Here is a 15,112-nt window from a genome sequence, read left to right as displayed (position 1 = left end):
CTAACCCAGATGACTGTTCCCAGTCAGCAGAGCACCTGCCACCCCACGGGAGATCCCGCGCCACCCGCCAGGCGACTCCCGGGCTCCTGACCCGCAAGAACTGGGAGACAGCTAATGTTTGTCACGTTAGGCCATGTGCTTAGGGCAATATGTCCTCACTGACAGGTGGCTCACACACCAGGTGTGGTATTCGTACAGACGGCGTCCTCTCTCCAGTTTTATCACTATGTCCCCAAGATGATATTATAATTGCGGATATTTCAGTTTAGTGACATGCGGCTAACTCATTACCTCCGTGGAAATGAAAAGGAAAAAAGGTATCTAAACATAAAGTATGCGAAATTGCTTTTGTTCAGCAAATATATGGTTTTAAAATACCTCAAATGTTAGTTTGTTTTTTCCTTTATCTCCAAACGGAAAGGGCTGATTCACAACTTCTTTCAAGTATTCTTCGACAAATTCCATGGTCAGTGCAAACTTCCTCTTCATGGCATTTCTGGAACAGTCTGTTATGGAATCGTATCTGAAAATGCAAGAAGCTAAAGGTTACTCTGATGATGATTGTGATCATCTTTGGCGCGTGCCCAGGTGTGTGTGTGTGTGTGTGTGTGTGTGCGCGCATTGAACTCTACCTCTGAGTTACACCCACAGGCCTTTTTAATTTTTTGTTTTGAAACAAGGTCTTCCAAGGTTGCTGAGAGTCCTGCTACATTGCTGAGGCTGCCTCGGATCTGCAACCCTCCTGTGTCGGCCTCCCCAGTACTAATATTACAGTAAGACAATACATGCAGCTTTTAAACCAGAGTCAGCAGAATGGGAAGCAGGGAGCAAATTGTTCCTCTTATGATTTCTGCTTAATGGCTTCCGGAAAAATCCATCTGTTATCACTAAAAGTTGTCACTTTATCCTCCAAAAGTGTGTCTTATTTGCACTTAGGAAATGAATGTTCTTAGTGAGGACACAAGTAAACGCCTTTGCATGTGATTCATTTCAAAGCTGAAGACACGTCATTTTGTGTCTCAGAACGTACTCGTGGATTGAGATCTTCGTGGGGATTTCTGTCCAGAGCCTGGCATAGCGGACGGGCACCACGGACTCCTGGGGATCCCGGTCAACGTGCATGTGGAGCATAAGACGACAGAACGATGCTCGGAGATCGAACGGCAGGCTCTCATCCGACACACACCGCAGGATCAGATCCACAGACAGCTGTGTCGAGATCTGGTTTATGGCCAGATACTGGCGATCCAAGCACATCCTCGCAAAGAGGTTAAGCTGGTACCTTGAAGATATCAGACATATCACGTTATTTGTCATATCTGATGTTTGGTTTCCTGTTTTTTGGGGGTTTTTTTTGTTTTTGTTTTTTTTTTTTTTTGTGGTACTGGGGTTCCTGGAAGCCCTTCTACCTCGGGGCTTCACTCCCAGACCTATTTTTTTTTTTTGAAACAGGGTCTCCTAAGCCAGAGCACGCGGCTGGCTTTGAACCTGCGCCATCCTCCTGTCTCCGCCTCCCAAGTGTGGGGATTACAAGCGTGCGCCACCACACCCGGCTCTTGTTTTTTTTGTTTTTTTTTTGTTTTTTTTGATATGTGTGTGTTACTAGGTATTGAATCCAAGCGTGTTCTACCTCCATTCTATATCACAAGCCCTTTTAATTTTTTTTTTTTTGTTGTTGTTGTTGTTTGAAACAGGATCTTGCTAGGTTGCGGAGAGTCTCATTAAGTTTCTGGGGCTATCCATTTTTTTTTTTTTTTTTTTTTTTTTGGTGGTACTGGGGTTCCTGGAAGCCCATCTACCTCCGGGCTACACTCCCAGACCTATTTTTATAATTTTATTTGGAAACAGGGTCTCTTAAGCCAGTGTGGCTGGCTTCGAACCTGCGCGATCCTCCTGTCTCCGCCTCCCAAGCGCGGGGATTACAAGCGTGCGCCACCACGCCCGGCCTGGGGCTATCCTTGAACCTGTGATCCGCCTGTCTCGGCCTCCCAAGTACTGGGATTATAGGCATGAACCACTCTGCCCGGTTGATACAGTTCTTAAATTTAAGGCCAACCAATGTCTCTGTTGAGGATACAGATCTCCAAAGGTCTGTGATACTGAGTCAAACTCTTTAGCTAGTAGGTTGGGTAAATGACAACACAGGTATGAAACTGTGTCTATGCCCTTTCATTTCAATTTCTCCCACTTGCTCCAGCACTGTGCACCTGGCAGATGCTGTCCTTAGGTTCTCAGCTTGCTTGGTTTGCAAACACACTAACCTGATCATGGCCAGCAGCTCACAGAAGCCAGCTCGCTCCACCTTCCCCAGCCTCCCTCCGCTGGGGGATCTAGTATCTACACCCTCATTTTAGGCTCTCTCAGTTCCAACCCAAATGTGATCAGTACAAATGGCATTGGTACACCTGGATTCACCAGCCCCTGAAATTAAGAATTGGCTCTCTTTCCTTGCTATAGCTGTAAAAACAAGGGACCATGAGACGTTCTCTACCCTTCTCTAATTCTGGCCACTGGCTTCTGTCTTTGGTTTTATCAGAGATGTCAGCGAGGCTCCTTTCCCCCATAGCCTGACCACCAGGAAGCACCTGCAGTGCCTCTACTACCAGATGCCAGCAAACTTCCGTACCCAAAGACCAGCCTCCCTCAACCCCAGGTCCACAGACATTAAGAAGTCCTATGTACCTAACTGTGAGCGAGCATCCTCTGAGGCCACGCTTATGGTGATGAGACTCTTCTAGCTCGGTTCTACCTCTCTCTCAATCTGTGACCTAGGGCCTAACTAGCATTTCAGCTACGCCAATTCTGGAATGACCTTTTACGTCTCCTTGCGGACACCCAACTTTAGAGGTTTTGGAGAATCTGCTCTCAATGAGTGTGCAAGCAAGCTGAAGAACCGTGACTCTCGCACTACTTAACCTGTAATAGGTGAGCACTTCTAAGTCGGACTTTGTGCCTTCCTTCGCTTCCTGCGCGAGGTGCCGGATGGCTTTGCCGTGAGGCTCCTTGTTGCTGTCAATCCAGTAGAGCCAGACTTCTTCATCCTCCATGTCATCCGAAAGGATGGAGCTCTCCATGGGGTTGTCTACTTGCATTGAGACCAGCCTTGATATTGGTAACACAGGCAAAATTCTATTAGGAAGCACGCTTAGAACTATGATAAAAAAATTTTTTTTAAATGGTGCTTAGAAAAATAATGAACAGAAATAACAATGCCTCCATTATCCCGCTTACTTAGTTTGAATGAGGATGTCAGCATTGCCAGGGCTTAGCATAAATTTACATATGAGTTCTTGAGTGACTGGGATAGCTGTGGTGTTAGATACACACAGATCTGACAAATAGTCCAAAAATCTGGCAAGTGAAAAAAAATGACATCAAACATTAAAACAAAGCATTTTAGAAAATAATCACAATGAAAATAGAACTGAGTATAGAACAAAGAATTTATATATGTATATATTGTGTTAGGGATTGAATCCAGGGGCATTCTACCTCCAAGTAACAGAGTCTCACCAAGTTGCTGAGGGTTTCACTAAATTGCTGAGGCTGGCCTCCAACCTGGAACCTCCCTATCTAAGTCTCTCAAATACTAGGATTACAGGCATGTACCACCATGCCCAGCTTATTTTGATATGTCTTTAGAATATTTTCCATGCAATATTTTTCTAATGTGTTATCTATCTACTACATTGTTTCTATTTACTACAAACTTTGTTTCAAAAAGTGTATATTTCCTTCTATCTATTTGGTGACAGTCATCCTTAGCATGGTGACTTAGCTTATAAAATTGCTTCTCTGCCCTAAAGTGAGATACCCCTGAGATGAACAGCGAAACAAAAGCAGATTGAAGGCCAGCTCTAGTGAGAGGCCCGTCTCTCCCTCCTAGCATTTACCTGCTGTAGTGCTTAGTTAAGAAAACTCTACCAATATTTCCTCTGTGTTTGCCTCTCCAGCCTGAAGCAGCATGGTGAACTGAAAGGAGAAGCAGAAACCCTTGGCTGACGGTGTTCGCACTCTACCGGGGCCTTCTTGGGCCGGATGCTCTTTAGGGGCTTCTGAGTCCTGCCTTCTAAGATGTGGGTCATATAGCTCAGTGGTAGAGCATGTGCTTAGCACGAGTGAGGCCCTGTGTTCAATTACCAGCACCAAAACACAAAAATAAAATTTGGATAATAATATACAACCCGTAGAATTCATGACCATGTACAAGGTTTACATGAGATGATACAGATGGATATATTTGAAACGCTATATATGTATATTTGAAAATGTACTTGAAAAACTAGATTGAAAATCAAGTACTTTCAAGTAGGAGTCCAGGGTTAGAGGTGTAGCTCCGCGGCAGAGCACTGGCCTACCATGCCCAAGGCCCTGGGTTCGATCCCCAGCACAGCAAAAACAAGCAAGAAAATGGCTTTGCTCTCCTACAAGCCAAAACTCTTTATTAATACACAATTATTATATCAATAAAGCCAACATAGTTTGCCCATGAAAGATTAAGCCTACGAATGAATCCTAACTTTTAAATTTTCTATAAACAAAAAGCTGTCGTCCTCGTTAGAAAAGAACTCGGCATAAAGCATTTCAAACCTTGGCTCGCGATTCCTCCTGAGTAAGCTGACAAATGTTTCTATTTCTTTTGCTGTGATGTGTTTCTCTAGTAGTTTTCTGTTGTTGTGCAACAAAGCTGTGATAGTATCTTCTGCCAAAATATCATAGCCAATCTGGGACTGCATGATGCAGAAATTCTTAGCGATATACTCCTGCAAAGAGGAAGGACTGTCAGGACGCGCTGCCAACGGCTCACAGATTGATTGATTCAAAACAGAAAACACAGCAAAAGTCTTCTCAAAAGAAAAGCAAGTCAAACATCCTTCAATCAGTCGAGCTTTCTGAGGAAGGCAATGAAAATGCACAAGCATGCATGTAGGTCACACCGTAACCAAAGTGTACGCTGCTAGAAATGATTCTAACATGGGTACTTACGCTTCTGTAGGTAAGAAAACCAAAAATAAATCTAACTAAAATGACAAGCTTCTACAACGTGGTAACGGAGGAGTTCGCCACCTAAATGAGTTACTTCTTCTGATGCTCATTACAGGTCATAGCCAATTGTTCTGGCAAAGTCATAGAGAAAAAAAAAAAAAAAGAAGACTGGAACTTCCTCCATGAGGCATGAGATCCATGCAGAGACCTGAAGACCCCAGGTGAACTCGGCTGATTTCTTTCCCGTACCTACACAATGTACAGGAATGAGGGCTTCTATTTAAAATAATGATAAAAGCCAGGCAGAATGGCAAATGCTTGTAATCCCAGGATTTGGGTGGCTGAGACAGGATTGCAGGTTTGAGGACAGGAGGATTGCAGGTTGATGAGAGCTTAACTAACCAACAACTTGATGAAGTGCTCATCAACTTAGTGAGACGCTGTTTCCAAATAAAAAATAAAATAGGACTGGGCAGGTGTCGCACACTTGTAATCTCAGTACTTGGGAGGCTGGGACAGGAGGATCCAGGTTCATGGCCAGCTTCAGCTTCTTAGTGAGGCCCTCCACAATTTAGTGAGACCCTGTTTCAAAATAAAGAATAAAAAAATAGGGCTGGGGGTATAGCTCAGCAGTAAAATGCCCCCTGGGTTCTATCCCCAGTATCCCCAAAATAAAATAAAATAGGTGTAGCCCAGAGGTAGAAGTCTCCTGAGTTCTATCCATCCCTGGTACCACAAGAAATAAAATAAAAGATTAAAAATGTAACACTTATCATTAAAAAACAGCCAAATGACATAATTTTGTTCCTTCTTGATTGCTGGGCAGAATTCCATTGTGTGCATATCCCATAATTCTATGATCCATTCATCTGCTGATGGACACCTAGGTTGGTTCCATAATGTGGCTATTGTGAACTATGCTGCTATGAACATGGGTATGGATATAGCCAGTCACAGAGTGAAAGGTCACAGGCTCTCTCTCCTGGGCAGCAGCCAGGAAGTAAAAGGCATACCAGAAGAACTGGATATGCTAGAAGAAAAACTTCGGGGGAGCCAGGGAGGTGGCCCAAGCGAAGGAGGGAGAGGGAGGATGGATGGAGGAATCACTGCCACTGACACCATCTACACGCGTGAGGAAAGCAACGCCCATCCCCACACCCTGTTTGGGGAAGAGGAAAAGAATGGGGAGGGGGCGGGGAAAGTCCACCAAGCGCTGAGTAAACATGTGCCACTCTCGTGCATTATGATGGGAGACGATACCTCACCAATAAAGAAACTACAAACAGCCAAATAGAATAATATAATTAATTGTGTTATTAACCAGATCCTTTCATCTAATAAATATTTCTTGGGGGCCCCAAACATTCCAGGCACCGTTTGGGAGACTAAGGGTGCAACTGTAAAGAAGACAGCTAAGCACTCATGGAGCTCCCCTCCTGCTGAGAGAAAAGGCAATGAATGAGTGAATAAATATGACCGTTTTGCACGTGGACCGTTTTGCACGTGGATGAGTGAAGAGAAACAAGCAGAGGATGGCAGGAAGTCACGACTTGAGATGGGAGACGCCGAAGGCATGAGGGGGACATGATAGAGACGCTGTACAAGGAAAGGAAGCACCCAAGGGAAGATTTGAGAGAAGTACTCCAGGCAGTGGAAGCAGCAAGTGCAAAGGCCCTGTGGTGAGGGAACCACACTTGTTACAGTCTATAACAAAAGGTGGCCATTGTAACCAGAGTGTAGCATGTGAAGGGGAAGGAAGAACTGGAGGGGAGGGTCAAAAGAGTCCTTGGAAGTCATGGCAAAGAGCAAAAAAATGTTACTATAGGAGCGAGAAAAGGCTCCTGGGGAGTTTCAGCCACGCATCACTTCATCTGCTCCTTCCTCTTCACGCTCTCTCTCCTATACTGCACACCACTATTGCTCACGTTTAACATTGTGTGCAAGCAACATGTTCCACATAACAGTAGGACCCAGGAGCTTAACCCCTTCCACAATAAAAGGCTTTCCATTCCCTGGGCATTCTCCTTGGGAGTGTGTCTCTGTTTCTACAATGGGAGCTGTATTGATTAGAAAGAGGTTTTGCCTTAGGTAAAATTTACTGGAACGAATCTAGTCCTTGAAAGTGATATTGGTTGCACAAGTCTAATTATAGTGTAGGCAGCATTTTTGTGGCCTTTCGGAATGACGGCTCTGTGTATCAGGCGGCCAATTAAGTAAAGTAAATGCCTTCTGGTGATGTATCACTTTTAAACTATGTATTGATTTACACGCTTTTATGACTAGAAGGCAAACTTCCAAGATGCTGATAAATAATTAATAAAATTAGAGGTGTTATCAAATTTTATAAATAATAATGGCTCAATATTAAAGATCTGGGTTAGTTCTAAATCGCAAGTGTGCTTTCTATTAGAACTACCAAATACAGGTGAGAAAAAAGGCAAACGAGGTAATTTGCAAAAAAGAAGGTCTTTCTGCCTACCCTTTTAAAATATTATTCTTAAAATCCTCAGGACGTGGCTTTGTGCTTAATACAGAGCATTCTTAATTCAACAGACATGAGGGCAAGTCTTTCAGCGGTCACTGGAGCTTGCAGGAGTGAGAGGAAACAAGCCCAGCCCTCGATGAGCCCAGGGATCTGCACTCCGTCCTAGCTCATCTGTCTCTTGGAGAGCAGACGGAAGGAACGGATCACCCAGAGCCTTACAAAGCAGATCCCTGCAGTGTGTCAACCTGGTGTCAGGCGGAGGCGCGCTTGCGTATGTGCGCATGTGCGTGAAGGTAGGCACGTATTTACTTGTCTGGAGAATGTTTTCAGAGCGGAAATTGCACGCACCATGGCACACTGCGAGCCAGTCTACGGCTAAGACTAAGACAGTGAGCAGTAACTGGGTGCGCAGGACCTGGGAGACTGAGACCGACACCAATTCAGACGTGCTGCCTGGGGAGGCCGGCAGGGGCTACAGAACAGCCAGCCCCATGGAACTCTGGGAGGGCGGATTCTCAGCTCCCTTGCAGAGACTGAGCACAACCCAGGATGGTACATGTCCTGACCCAATGGGGCTGACACACACCCCCGAGACCTCCGCAGACCTGGGGGCTTTTTCTGCTAACTTTATTCTCTAATTATTTAGAATTACTTGTATATGTGGCTTGGCAACCTGTCCTGAAAAGCACAGTAGTCCCTCTTGTCTCCAAGGTACAATTCCAAGACCCCTGGTGAATGCCTGAAACCATGGAGAGTCCCAAGCCCTGCACAGACCGTTTTCCTATACATGCATGCCTAAATAAAGTTTAATTTGTAAATCAGGCATATACAATGATAAAATCGAAAATTTCCAAAAATGAGTTAGGATAAAAGTTATTTAAAATGACAGATGTATGTATGTGTTGGGTAGGCAGCTAAGCTAAGTAAAGTAAATGTTAATTTCTGGAATCCTTTCTAGAATTTGCCCATTCACGGTTTGGGACCAAGGCTGACCACAGGTAACAGAAACAACAAAAAATAAAAGTGTGGATAAGGAGGGATGACTCTGAGTTTCTCTAGACCCAAGAAGAGAAATGAGGGCAAAGTGAAATACGCTGAGAGCCTGGCTCCAGACCCCTACTGAGTGAGCCCTTCCCCGCACCACCTGGGGCCGCCACCCCTGCTCTCCAGCTCTCCTTCCCTTGCGTGCGGTGTGAACAGCTCTGCACTTTATCTTGCCATCTTGTCATTAAGGAACACACTGAAGTTTGAAAGTATAATTCTAGAGATAGCAACATCTAAGAAAGATGTTTCTTACCAGGATTATATCAGAAAATATTTAAGGATTTGTTTACATTGTCCCATTGGTCCTGTTCCTTGCCCTATTTTTATATGTGTGTGTGCGGTACTGGGGATGCATTTCTACCTCCGAGCTACACCCTCAGCCCTATTTTTTATTCTTTTTATTTTGTAACCGGGTCTCACTGAGTCGCAAAAGGCCTCACTAAATAGCTGAGGCTGGCCGCGAACCATGATCCTCCAGTCTCAGCCTCCCAAATGCTGGGATTACAAGTGTGTGCCACCATGCCCGGCCTCCTTGCCATATCATTTATCTCCTGGCTAATCTGTTTTATATATTCTGTTCAGAACTTTCTTAACATTTAAATAGAATTCCAAGGCCTATGTATTTTATTTAACACATTCTTCCTACAAAAATGTACTATACTCATTTTATTTATATTAATTATAGATACTTATGTTTTTCTTATTCATATATTTTAAATTTATTTCACTTATATTTGTTTTATATTTATTTGGATATTTTTTAATTTTTTTTCTTCATAAAACACTTTCAAACTACCAAGAGACAATAGTGTGATGTTTAAGGGCCTGGGTTTGTACACTGGATCCATTCTTAAACCTGTAACCTTGGGGTGGGGACATGGGGTACAGCTCAGTGGTAGAGCACCTGCCTAGCATGCTGAGGCCCTGGTCAATCCTAGCACCACAAAAACATCAGCAACAACAAAAAACCCTTAGAACCTTGGGCAAGACATTGACCGGCTCTGTGCCTTGGCTCCTCATCTTAAGTCAGCACCATCTAACTGAGTTAATTCAGGAAAACTGCTTAGAACTGAACCTGACAGAAAATGAGCACTCACAGCCAGGGGTGGTGGTGCAGGCCCGTAATCCCAGTACTTGGACGGCTGAGACAGGAGGGTCGCAGGTTTGAGGCTAACCTCAGCAAGTAGGGAGACTCCTCAACCTAGCAAGATCTCGTTTCAAAACAAAAATATAAAGGACTGAGGGTACAGCCCAGAGGTAGAATGCCCCTGGATTCAATCCCAGCAACACACACACACACACACACACACACACACACACACACACACACACACTGAGCACTTAATAAATACTGTTAACTATTCCCCAAAAGCCTCTGCCTCAGGACCTGCCCCAGTCCTTCAGGCCTTCCATCCTGCCTTCCAGCCTTCTCTCATGTGGTTCACAGGCTAAATTCATCAGCATAGCCCGGCGTGGTGGCGCACGCTTGTAATCCCTGCGCTTGGGAGGCTGAGACTGGAGGATCACACAGGTTCGAAGCCAGCCTCAGCTACTTAGTGAGGCTCTCAGCAACTTAGGGAGACTCTGCTTCCAAATAAAGTATAAAATACTACTCTGGGAGTATAGCCTGGAGGTAGAAAGCCCTTGGGTTCCACCCCCAGTACCACCAAAAAATAAATAATTAATTAATTTTTAAAAATTCATCAGCATAATTTAGTGGTGCTGTGCTCTGCCCTCCTGGTTAACAGAAACATGAAAACTGATTTAACAAATAATAATTAACTTCAAATATTTTTATGTTAACATTTATATTACTGAACTTGATACAAAATATTATTTTATGTGTTTTTTAAATAAAATGAGACATGAGCTGCGCGTGGTGGCGCACGTTTGTAATCCCAACATTCGGGAGGCTGAGACCGGAGGATCACGGTTCGCGGACAGCCTCAGCTACTTAGTGAGGCCCTCTGCAACTCAGTGAGACCCAGTTTCAAAATAAAGAATAAAAAATAGGGCAGGGGGTGTAGCTTGGAGGTTGAATACCCCTGGGTTCCATCCCCAAACCCGCAAAAAAATAAATAAATAAAATTAAAATGAGACATGAAAGCCAGGTGTGGTGGTGCACGCTTGTAATCCCGGTACTCAGGAAGCTGAGACAGGAGGATCTGGGCTTACAGACAGCCTCAGCTACTTAGTGAGACCCTTTGCAAATCAGTGAAGACTCTGTTTCAAAATAAAGAATACAAATAGGGGTGGGGTGTAGCTCAGAGGTAGAATGCTCCTGGGTTCCATCCCCAGGACCTCAAAATAAAAAAAATATAAAATGAAACATGAAAGAAATTTCAGTAGCAGTTGGAAGTTTCATCCACATCCCTGGCCCCCTGTGGGTTCCCATCCTCTGCAGCCATGGAGACCGTGGACCAAAGTGCCCCCTCTGACATCCACTGTCTTGAGTCTCTCTTCCTACCATGCCCATTCTCATGCAGTTTATGAAAATGATCTCAACCTATCCAAAGGTTCCAGGGCTGAGTTCTCCCCGTTAGGAATTCGCATCCTGCCGTCTTCTCTCCTGCTCACCTCTCGCCCCTCCTTTCTGTTTCTGAGGCACATGTCACACCTCTTCCTCTACATAATAAATCTCTTGGCCCATATACGGTAAGGCTGTACCTCATAAGTTCCTCAAGCCAAGAAATGTTCCATTCCTCTTTACATAATAGATGCAGGCTGCCTCCTGCACAGCAGGGGCTAATACCATGCACATATAAGGACTCAGGACACCCTCACCCTAAAGGTCTAATTTTTTTGTGTGTGTGGTACTGGGGTTTCTGGAAGCCCTTCTACCTCCAGGCTACACTCCCAGACCTACTTTTACATTTTTATTTGGAAACAGGGTCTCCTAAGCCAGCGTGCGCGGCTGGCTTCGAACCTGCGCGATCCTCCTGTCTCTGCCTCCCAAGCCCGGGGATGACAAGCGTGCGCCACCACGCCCGGCCCCTAATTTTATATGGAGGAATAAACACCTATGTCAACTCGAAAGTGCTTACAGAATAGTGTTTGTGCTGCCAATATAAAACATCCCACTGCAAAGCGAAACCCCCCATTCCTACTTCTTGTGTGTGTGGCACTGGGGATTGAACCCAGGGGAGCTCTACCTCTACACTACACCCATGGCCCTTTTCATTTCTTATTTTGAAAGACGGTCTAAGTTCCCCAGGCTGGCCCCAAACTTGCAACTCCAATGTCGGCCTCCCAAGAACTGAGATTACAAGTTTGAGCCACTCCGCTCGGACCCCATTCCTACACCTTCCAACAGCAACCAAAGAACCTTGCTCACACTTTACCATGGAACAGAGTCGAGGATGGGGGCCACCTCTGACCTGATTTTTGCGGTAGTCCTGCTGAGAATGCCTCAGCACGCGGTAGCAGAGCCTCAGCATGTACTTGTAGGGGGCGTATCTTTGGTCCCCCAGGTCTTCAAGTCGTAACATGGAGCCTTCTCCTGCTTTGTCTTTGAAGGGGGCTTTAAGAATCCCAAATACCTATTAGGAATTAAAAAGAATCACATATTCAGATGAACAGAGGTGCACATTTTGTAGACTATTTTAATTTATTTTTGCAAAAAAGAACATTGAAGCCGGGCGTGGTGGCGCACGCTTGTAATCCCCACGCTTGGGAGGCAGAGACAGGAGGATCGCACAGGTTTGAAGCCAGCTGCGCTGGCTTAAGAGACCCTGTTTCCAAATAAAATTTTAAAAAGCATAAAATAGGTCTGGGAGTGTAGCCCGGAGGTAGAAGGGCTTCCAGGAGCCCTAGTACCACCAAAAATAAAAAGAACATTGACTCAAAAACACTTTTTCAACCTTTGAATAGAATTAATCTAAGGGCAGGGGGGCACCTTAGGCTAAAGGACTAATATATCAAGAAACAGAAAAGTTCTTCTAAAAGAGTTTCCTAAAGTGAATGACAAAACGTTATTTAAGTAAAATGCTTAACTTAATTTGAAAATTATATTTTATTAAAACAGGAAATATCTAAAAATATTAGATTGCACCAAGTTACATGAACATAGAGAGACGAACCAAGATATAATATCTGTATACCTTATGGTTTCTTCTGTTGGTTTCTATAACTTTCCAAAGTCAAAATAAATAAGACATTTAATATTTTACCTGAAAATTACATCAGAAAATTTTTTTCCAAATATTGCTTTTACCTCTTTGTAGGGTCAATTCAGCAAAAAGAAAGAAAAATTCTAAATACATAGGCACCCAACATTACAGCACCCAAATAAAATTCTTCCTAAGGAGAGTTAATTCACTGGCCACAGTATCCAAGGATGTGGCCAAGTCAGTGAATGCATCAGCACTAAAACGTAACAAATAAGGAGTCATGTGGGAGCTGGTGGGACCCACTGGGCCAGTTTCCTGTAAGAAAATTAGTATTTAGGAAGTACTTGGAAAACTGGAAATTCTACCTACAGAGCGTTCCAGCACACTTCTGGAGATAGTTTGACCACACAGTCTTTAGAGGTCTGTTGATGGGCTGTCTCTAAGACGGCCTCTAATGATCCTTGACTCCTGATATCCGTTTCCTTATTGAATCCTCTCTCCTTGACTGTGGCCTGGATTTAAGTCGCTTCTAACCAAACGCAGTAGAAGAGATCATGTCTGACACAAAGTTATGAGAGGGCTATGCCTCCCATCTGGTTGCCTGCCTCCTCCTCTCTTGGATTCCCCGCTTCAAAGGGAAGCAGCCGTCTTGAGGCAGCACCGAGAGAGCCGATGTGAGCAAGGTAGGAAGTTCATCTTCTCCCAGCTGAGCCTTGAGAAGCTTCAGCCCCACCGGACACCTGGACTGTAGCTCTGGGAAAGACCCTGAGCAAGAACACCCACCTAAGCTCTCCTAGAGATGTAATCCACGGAAACTGTACTAAGTATCTGTTGGGGGGGGTCATTTGTTACGCAGCAGCAGATAACTAACACAAGGAGTTTCCTGATACTCTAATTCAGGATCAAAAATATGCAAATGTCATCCGTGCAAAGCTTCACCTGAGCCAGTATGTTTTGTTCCCTCATGAGTTTCTGACGTTCTCGGTTTGGCTTGGTGATAACCACATCCAGGACTTCCTGTCCGTTATTAGGCACATCAGCCACAAAGAAGATGAGGTCTTCCAATAATTTGGTTACGAACCTATCAGAAAATAAAAAGGAAATTTTAACCTGTGGCTTCATTTTAGACCTTCTTTTTATCAAACACAAGAAACCAAAACACTGGAAAACCAGTATTTTATAATAAAAATTCCTTAGTCAACATACAATAATATTTCACGCAGTTACTGTTGATCTTAACCTTCACAATGATATTTCTTCTTCAGCTCCTCCAAACCCCACTCTGCCTTTAAGCCTAGTAAAGTATTTGCAAAGACTAATATGAAATAAGACCCCATGAGCCCCCAAACCAGATGAGCTGTTAAGATACCACCACCAGCCGGGCGTGGTGGTACACATTTGTAATCCTAACATTCAGGAAGCTGAGATCAGAGGATCACAGTTCGCAGACTGTCTCGGCTCCTTAATGAGGCCCTTTGCAACTCAGTGAGACCCTGTTTCAAAACTAAAAACAGACTAAAAAATAGGGCCAGGGGTGTAGCTCAGAGGTAGAATGCCCCTGGGTCCCATCCCTAGTACCACAAATAAATAAATAAATAAATAAATAAATAAATAAACAAACAAACAAACAAACAAACCACCACTACCAGATGCTTTTCCACAACTGACCAAAGTAGAATATTTCTACTTAAGAGAAAATGGCTATTGTTGCAAATTCCCTCTAAATTCCTCCTTTTCTCTCCCCTACATTCCTAACTTTTCTCTCCCCTCTCCCTCTACTTTTTCTGTGTTGGTAGGTAAAAGGAGGGGAAAAGGAGTCATACTATTACAAACATACTTTTTTCAGTTATCCTTAATAGTGGAGTACCACTTACTAATTAGTCAATAAACATAAATGTTTTTGTAATAAGATTAAAAAAAATTTAAATTAGCGTCACCCATATGCAATTAGCATAATAATTCACTATCATCTCCATGGTCAATATTATTCCACATCAATAATAAAACCTCAATACCTTCAACTATTCTGGAAAAGTGTGAAATGCGGTTAGGTAACATCTTGGTCCTAACTCCAGATTCACCTCAGAAACAAGAATGCATTTGCAGGAAGCCAGGAGGACACCCACCTCCAAAGTGAAGCTCCTGCTGCTCACAGGGTCAGAAGCTCCCCCCAAAATCCCAGGCATCTGTGTTCCCTTCCTGCGCCTCCTTTAAGTTTTAATCCAATTCTTTGGAAAGTGTGTCTAGCTAAAAGGATTCACTAACAGACCTAGCTTTAACCTCAGAAGGCAACTAAGAAATACAAGCTACGATTCGTGTGCACCAAATTGTGGCATGAATGTCTTTTGAAATTGAAACTTGCCGTCTTCCAAATCATTCCATTGTTCTTAAAACAATTCTTTTGAGCTTGGGTGAGGTTAGCAAGCTGAAATTTAGTTGAATCTCAGTTGCTGTCTGTTCAATACAAGTCTGGTTTGGCCATAAATAT

The 15,112-nt window shown here is 43.9% G+C and overlaps 1 protein-coding gene across 4 annotated transcripts in view; it reads right to left on the bottom strand.

Annotated features, from left to right (window-relative positions):
- Positions 1-15,112, bottom strand: part of ITPR2 (inositol 1,4,5-trisphosphate receptor type 2) — a gene marked incomplete at both ends in the record, with an annotated part of 551,977 nt that overhangs the window by 373,737 nt on the left and 163,128 nt on the right. For all 4 annotated transcript variants that reach the window (XM_080705463.1, XM_080705466.1, XM_080705464.1 and 1 more), the window contains 7 exons: positions 379-523; positions 1,031-1,282; positions 2,917-3,102; positions 3,232-3,351; positions 4,591-4,763; positions 11,893-12,054; positions 13,564-13,705. In XM_080705463.1, the coding sequence (XP_080561589.1) occupies positions 379-523; positions 1,031-1,282; positions 2,917-3,102; positions 3,232-3,351; positions 4,591-4,763; positions 11,893-12,054; positions 13,564-13,705 (1,180 nt within the window). The remainder of the gene's footprint in view (positions 1-378; positions 524-1,030; positions 1,283-2,916; positions 3,103-3,231; positions 3,352-4,590; positions 4,764-11,892; positions 12,055-13,563; positions 13,706-15,112) is intronic.

The sequence above is a fragment of the Muscardinus avellanarius genome, assembly GCF_963383645.1.
Source record: "Muscardinus avellanarius genome assembly, chromosome: 11".
Lineage (NCBI taxonomy): Eukaryota > Metazoa > Chordata > Mammalia > Rodentia > Gliridae > Muscardinus > Muscardinus avellanarius.
Note: the sequence above shows the minus strand (reverse complement) of the source record. Positions and strands in the feature narration are given on the sequence as shown.